This window comes from Sitophilus oryzae, unplaced genomic scaffold (assembly GCF_002938485.1).
Source record: "Sitophilus oryzae breed Bouriz unplaced genomic scaffold, Soryzae_2.0 scaffold_1942_pilon_pilon, whole genome shotgun sequence".
In the NCBI taxonomy this organism is placed as follows: domain Eukaryota; kingdom Metazoa; phylum Arthropoda; class Insecta; order Coleoptera; family Curculionidae; genus Sitophilus; species Sitophilus oryzae.
This window is the reverse complement of record NW_022146660.1, coordinates 1-7893: the sequence shown is the minus strand read 5'-3', so window position 1 is coordinate 7893 and position 7893 is coordinate 1. Positions and strand designations below refer to the sequence as shown.

The following is a 7893-nucleotide window of genomic DNA, read 5'->3' as shown; positions in this document are numbered from 1 at the left end:
AATTTTACATATTAATTTATCATTAAAATGATAGCCATCTTCATGTCATAACCATCGCTGGCGCCTCTTTTTTCGATCATATTGTATATCGATGTAATCGCCATCGGAAACAATATATGCAGTTATATTATACATGGTGAGTCTTAAATAAATGCAAATATTATTTTTATAATGGAAAATAAATTATTATTTTTATTATATTATATAATTTATATTATTATAGGGGTAGTATATTTCGACCCCAGACACACGACTATTAGTTTTTTCGCAATAAAAATATTGAAAATATGCAATTTTTTTGAATGAAAATGTTTTTTTTTACATTTAAGTCGCCGGCATGAGACGTTTTCCTAAGCAGAAGCTGGAAGCCTTTGTCCGTGCCCTTGTCTGCTGCTGGAAGCTGGCCGAAAATCTTAAATGGGGAATATTAGTTGTATGTCTGGTTGCATGTTCTTTTCCCAATTATGTGACTGACTGAATATTTGGTTGCATAAGATGGATGTTTATTTTTTAATTATTTTAGAGGTTATAAAAATTTCTAATTGCAACAAAAATAATACCAGAATAATACGTTTTTGAGTATATTCTTGCAATAATCAATGTTAAAAAGTTAATTCTAATTCACAGTTTTATTAGAGAAAGTTCGTTTTTTTTAACAAAAAACGAGAGTGTGCCTAAACAAGAAATAAATACATTTTTGCAAAATATTGGTTAAAAATTTGTTGGATTTCTCTAGAAAGAACGTAATTATATAAATAAATTTAGTCAAAATGTCCAGATTCAGTGGGGTTTTACAATTAACTGATCTAGATGATTTTATTACACCTTCTCAGGTAAGATGTTATTTTGTAAATTGTAAGTCGATCTATTCAATAGAGAACGGACAATAATTTCAACAAGCAATATCCAAAAATTGATTTGTAAAAACACTATCACTTTCAACTTAGCAGAGTCTTTATCTCTGGTTATATATTCTTTTTCCTTTGTTGGACAGATATAAATGATAGAGTATAAGCTAAACTTTGCCCTTTTGCAACCTTATATCATATTTTAATCAAGACATATATTATTATTATTTTACAATTCTAGGAGTGCATTAAGCCTGTAGAAATCCAAAAAGTCAAAACGTCTGGAACTGGATCTAAAATAAAAATTCAAGAAGATGGCTCTTATTTTCAAATTGAAGAAGTATATTGATGAAAACTATAATATTGTGTAGTATAATTAAGTGTGTATATTTTTTAAGGATGGGAGTTTTCAAAAGCTTCAGAAAGTTGAAATTACATTAGCTGATTGCCTTGCCTGTTCAGGATGTATAACTTCTGCAGAAAGTGTATTAGTAACACAGCAGAGCCAAGAAGAACTATTGAGAGTATTTGAAGAAAATACAAATTTGAAAGTGGTAAAATCATTTAAGTCAAAAGTTAAAGATCTTTACATAGATAAATGAAACAAGTTTAGATTGGTTTAGTGCCCATAAGGACAATGTAAACACTATTTGGCGCTATTCTTGCAACGGTCGTGACCCAAAACTTGAAAATTTCGGAGCGGTTCGGCTCATGTTCGGCTTTTTCCGGAATTATATCGGCAAATATTGTTTATTCAAATTTATTATTATTTTCTTTTAATTTTATAAATAAAATACAGTGTGTTGCATACAACAAACTTTATTTTACATAAAGACATGTATAAAATACCTATCAAACATTGGAAATCGACGTTATGCCACGATCCACGATGGTTTTTGCAGTTCACAGCACAGCTTTTTAAGTTTTTAATGCCGCTTTTTCACAATTATCACCGGTTGGAGTAAATAAAACTTGAATTAAACTCACAAGATAGCAATAATTACTTTGAAAATGGACGCTATAAACACTTTTCGGAATTTCTTTAATGAGAGCGGTTTAGATTTTGAAAGATTTTATGATTTTTCAAGATTCTGACTTTGACAAGGGAAAATTATTTCTGTTTTTGTCATAGATAAATGAAACAAGTTTAGATTGGAAAGTGCCCATAAGGACAATATAAACACTATTTGGCGCTATTCTTGCAACGGTCGCGACCCAAAACTTTTGAAAATTTCCGAGCGGTTCGGCTTTTTCCGGAATTATATCGCCAAATATTGTTTATTCGAATTTATTATTATTTTCGTTTAATTTTATAAATAAAATACAGTATGTTGCATACAAGAAACTTTATTTTATATAAGGACGCATGTATGAAATACCTATGAAACATTGGAAACCGACGTTATGCCCATTGCCTGGAAACTTATATGGTGAAATTTTGATAAAATAATTTAGTACTCACTAAAAACACGGTATGGCGCTAGAGGTAGAAAAAATAATTTTTAGAGGTTACTAGTTTATTTGGTTGCCTGTGATATGCATATACAGGGTGTTTCCTAATTAATCTAAAAAATAAAAAATCGTTAGAAAACGGCTTAAGGCGGGCTCTTAATAAGTATATTTATTTTTTTTTCGGCAACCGTTTGATGAACAAGAAAAACTCAAAAGATCAATTTTGTTGAAAAAGGATGGCCAGTCAAGAAAAAAATATATTTTCTTTAAGTAGTGTACCATTTTTTTAAAGCAAAATATCGATTTTTTTTAAATTTTTGACACCCTGTAGATCAGAAAGGAAATACTTTGGACCTAATGGTTATATAAAAATTGTTTTAAGAACACATGAGGAATCACACCACTATTTTTTAGACTAATTAGAAAACACCCCGTATATTGTCAACTTAACAATGATTGTTGATAAATCAAAAAATACCTTTTCTGTGAAAAAAGCCCGATTTTCGCAGGAAAAATTTTGGTTTTTATTGAATTAGGGCCTGCGTCTGCAAATACCGGTATGTTTTTTAATATTCTATCTATCTAAATTTTAAATATCATAGTCAGAAATAGTTTTATTATTTATTAACTGTAAAAATGGTATACTTATAAATTTTATCAAATATTGTGATTTACTTTATACCTTGTAGTCAAAATTTATATTTAATAAACTGTAAAATATATATATATTCTTATGTTTTATTAAAGCTACTCTGATATACTAATATATCAGTGTAACTTTAAAACTAAATCCTTTGAAATCAAATATTAACATAAAAAATATTTACAGCAGAAAAGGCGAAGGCGCTGGGTTAAACGTAGTCTCTACTAAGAACACGGAGGGGCGCTTTGACCCAAAATTTTACTATTAAGTTTCATATCTATCTTAATAGAAGATTATTTTCTTTTTATGGTTATGCCACGATCCACGATGGTTTTTGCAGTTCACAGTTCACAGCACAGCTTTTTAAGTTTTTAATGCCACTTTTTCACAATTATCACCGGTTGGAGTAAATAAAACTTGAATTAAACTCACAATATAGCAATAATTACTTTGAAAATGGACGCTATAAACACTTTTCGGAATTTCTTTAATGAGAGCGGTTTAGATTTTCAAAGATTATTATGATTTTTGAAGATTCTGACTTTGACAAGAGAAAATTATTTCTGTTTTTGTTTGCCGTTGTTCTTAGCGACCGCTATAGCAGCGCCAGATCGCGTATAACGGTCGCGACCCAAAATAATTTCGCGACCCAAAATTTTTACGGGCTTTCCAATCTAAACTTGTTGCCTTTATCTATGGTTTTTGTTTGCCGTTGTTCTTAGCGACCGCTATAGCAGCGCCAGATCGCATATAACGGTCGCGACCCAAAATAATTTCGCGACCTAAAATTTTTACGGGCTTTCCAATCTAAACTTGTTGCATTTATCTATGGATCTTTACAGGCAACATCCAAAAAATACCAGAGGATTCAATTTATATGTTAAAATGACAGATCTGTCAAAATGACTGTCACTGTCATGTATCCTCTCGTTGGACGAACGTTGTCTGTATTACTTCGTGGTATATTCGTCGTATTACTCCAAATTTGTCTTAAAGCTGTACGCACACTGGTGCGATCACGGCCGCGATCACGATCTCGACGCGGCCGCGGCCAAAAGTTGCTGAAGAATACATATAAGCCGTTTCACATTGGCGCGATCGAGTTTTGGAGACGAAGCGGCCTGGCGGCGTTCTATTCTGCGGTGGCGATCAGATTCAACTTGTCGAGTTTGATCGCGTGATCGCGACCCAACTGATAGGAATTTTCCGTAATTTTGTGTGTTTTTCTTGTTGCAATTTAGCTTTCAATTTAGAAATGGAGTGAACAGAGCAGCTAATTAAGGCTGTAAAAATACACAAAATTCTATATGATTTATCCGATCAAAATTACAAAAATAATAGAATTAAAAATAAAAAGTTTGAGACAAAATTGGAGTTGCAATTGGATTGGAGAGTACAGGGTGGGTCAAATTCGACGCTTTTAAACGGAAACATCCTTTTCTATAGGAGATAGACAAAAACTAATATCGGTGTCTGGAGTTCAATTTTTGTCAAAAACATGATGGTGAAAACCGCACAACGATATCTGTTACCGTTTTGGAGTTATGGGGTGTTTTTCAAAAATATTCATTTTTAACAAATCGCTGTAACTTTTTTGCTATGGAAAATTTTGTATTTTTATGAAAACATTTCCAAAGCACTTTTTACGTAGAATTTAATGGTTTAAGTATAATTTTTAAAATTAATAATTTAAGAATTATCAACAGAAAATTTGATTTTTTATATGGGACACCCTGTATATTTTTAATTAACTGAAAAGAATTTAAAATTACCTTTCCAAAAATATATAGCACACTTGATATTTTGTTATAATCCCTTCGAAATACAGAATTTTTAAAAGTTCGCCACTTTTAACTAGTAGGCTTTGGACCCCTCATTGATGATATGCCCTTAATGGAACTCGAAAACATATTTTTCCAGCAAGACGACGCACCGCTTCTGAACGCTGAAGTTATCGGCAAATTTCTGCAGCCAATTTCAAGAATAATTGAATAGCTGACCAAGCACCCAGCCGTTGGCCGTCGAGGCCGCCTGACTTAGTGCCCATGGATCTAATCCTATGGACATATTTGCGGAAGAATAAAGGTTCCTTATTCATCTGTATAATCTAGACAAGAATTAGAAATACTTAGCAGTTATGAGAAGGTATCTTTCACCCCTACTGAGTTAATGAATTCCGCGAGAAATGTTCAAAAACTGCCCCGTCTGTCCATAACAGGAGACGGTCGATATGTTGAACACCTGTAGCAAAATCTTATGTCCTGGTTTGCTATTTATTTTTATTGTTATTAGATATACCTAGTTTAAATGTGTTGATGTTGGTTAAATATATTTTAAATTGTTATAAAATTCTGCGTCTCTCATAGCAAATATTATTTTCGTTTTAATTGATGCTCACAGCTAGATTTTTTTTACATTACAGCCGGTGCCGTTCAAAGCCTACTTATTTAAAGCGGGCGAATTTTTATATACTCTATATCTCGAAGAGGGATCGAGCAAAATATCAAGTGTTATATTTTTGGAAAGGTAATTTTAAATTCTTTTCAATAAATTAAAAATATACAGGGTGTCCCATATAAAAAATCAATTTTCTGTTGATAACTCTTAAATTATTAATTTTAAAAAAATTATACTGAAACAATTAAATTTACGTAAAAGGTGCTTTTGGAAATGTTTTCATAGAAATACAAAATTTTCCATAGAAAAAAGAGTTACAGCGATTTGTTAAAATGCACATTTTTGAAAAACACCCCGTAACCCGAAACGGTAACAGATATTGATGTGCGGTTTTCACCATCATGTTTTTGATGAAAATTGAGCTCCAGACACCGATATTAGTTTTCGTCTATCTCATATAGAAAAGGGTGTTTCCATTTAAAAGCGTCGAATTTGACCCACCCCTCTGTACATATGTATATATTTTTATTGTTTAAGCTTAAATATTGTAGGTAAATATTTAAGAATGTTTTTTCGGTATACATAATTCACATTTTTAATTTGTACCTATGTATACCTACAGGATAGCTCACTAAATATAGGTACAGCGGTGAACGTGAACGCGTTGGTGTGTGCTAGAATGATAGCTCATGTTATCGCTGCCCTGATCGTGATCGTGATCGCGGACGTGATCGAACCAGTGTGCGTGTAGCTTAAAACATGGGACAGGTCATAATATACTGTATGATCAAAAATGGTGATCAAAGATGGCTGATTACAAACTACAATCGATGATAATTTTTGTGAAGTCAATTTTTAGACGTCTTTTACTAAAAATTGACATAAAACTTGTAAAAAATTAACATTAATTATAGAAAGATTAAAAAATGATGGAACATATCCAGACACAAAAATATTTGCAAAAAATGATTTTTTGTCTAATTTTAAACACCATTTAAAAATTATTTTTCTCGTAATTTTTACTCAGTATACCTACAACCTTTGTAAGCCAACTGGCAGTAAGTGCCATTAAAACACAAAGATGCTAATGGGCCAAGTAATGATGTCTAGAGCTTGACCTCCTCAAAATCATCGTCTATTGTCATTCCCCGGCCGTCATTGACGCCGCTTTTTTTTTCAATAGTATGGTATTAATAGACACATTTCACTCACCAATAAATTAATAAATTTCTACAGTATCTGGCAATCATTAGGTAGCTCTTATAATAAAAAAAACTTAGGCATTTTGTTTAAGTGCAAACCTAAAGTATGTATTAGGATGTACTTCAGGAAAATGTTTTAACTTCTACAGGGTGGTTCAAAAAAGTGTGAGTGGATTGGGATGATTTTTTAAATGGAACACCCTGTATATCATTGCACTTTTAGTTTTTTTTCTGATTACTTTATATAATCCTAAGATATGATGTTGATGTTTTGACAGTTTCAGAGATGAAGATTCAAATGTTTTGACAGTTTCAGAGATATTAATAAAAAAAACTCAGACAAATTAAATTCAGACTTCTTAAAAAAAATATTAAAATACAAGAAATGTCCTAAAATCAAAATTATACCATGTATTTACTATAGTTAGTCTGTACTTACTTTGCCATAAATATTGTAATCCTAAACTACACAGGGTTTTCAAAATTCTATGCCAAACTTTGTGAAATACAAAATAATTTTTCATTGTTTATTTTTAAATGGAACATCCTGTATATTATTTCTTTGTTAGATGGAGTACTTGAAAAATATTTGCGATTTTGTAAATATTCGCAGTTTTATTATATATGGCTCTCTCAACGGTAAAATACCAGACAAAAATCGGGTGGCTTTGATAATAAATTACTGTTGAAAAACCCATGTGAAATATAATACCACAAATATTCGCAAAACTGTTAAAAATTTCGAAGTACTTTAAATTTTAAATTCAAAAAATGTTCATTTTTTAATAATTCTCCATCTAACAACAAAATAATATACAGGATGTTCCATTTAACAAAACGAAGAAAAATTATATTTTAGATATCCAAAAAAATCCTTATGGGTTTTTCGCCACTGCACTGCAAGAAAATCTACAAAATAAAATAGTTATTTTTTGTAAACACTTCTGGCGTTAAACCTAAACGGACGCTGCTTGTCAGAAGTTGTGTTTACAGTAATAAAAATTTGCCTAAGAAAGAAAAAAATGCTTATCGTTTCGGAAAGTTTTCTCTTTCCGTCGTCGGAAGCAAGAAAATATAAAGAATCAAAAAAAACTATTTAAATTGAACTATTCGAGAACACTTTACTTTTTAAAACAGATACGTCTACAAGAAATCGTTGACGTTCTGTTAAAATGACATTATATTAAGTTAAACTTCAGAATTAACAATTACTACCTGATAATTACTTAATAAGGTAAAACCAAAAAGCCCAAACTTTCTGTATGATTATTTTTAAATTTTACGTATGTTATGTTTATTTATGTAATGTTCTTTAAAATCAAAGAAGCGATTGCCATACATTACTAACATC

At 31.0% G+C, this 7893-nt stretch overlaps 1 protein-coding gene across 1 annotated transcript; it reads left to right on the top strand.

Moving 5' to 3' along the window:
• Nucleotides 1-520: 520 nt before the first annotated feature.
• LOC115883546 (probable cytosolic Fe-S cluster assembly factor GK14772) lies at nucleotides 521-6091 on the top strand. Its single transcript, XM_030901913.1, has 4 exons — nucleotides 521-833; nucleotides 1090-1188; nucleotides 1247-1423; nucleotides 5963-6091. Exons 1-4 carry the CDS (start codon nucleotides 771-773, stop codon nucleotides 6089-6091), a joined length of 468 nt encoding a protein of 155 aa, XP_030757773.1. The 5' UTR covers nucleotides 521-770.
• The last annotated feature ends 1802 nt before the right edge of the window (nucleotides 6092-7893 follow it).

Bases quoted from the DNA above. Each gene is read 5' to 3' on its own strand.
- LOC115883546 (XM_030901913.1), top strand. From the start codon at position 771: ATGTCCAGATTCAGTGGGGTTTTACAATTAACTGATCTAGATGATTTT. The intron at 834-1,089 runs GTAAGATGTTAT...TTACAATTCTAG, and splicing joins ATTTTATTACACCTTCTCAG to GAGTGCATTAAGCCTGTAGA. The intron at 1,189-1,246 runs GTATATTGATGA...ATATTTTTTAAG, and splicing joins CTTATTTTCAAATTGAAGAA to GATGGGAGTTTTCAAAAGCT.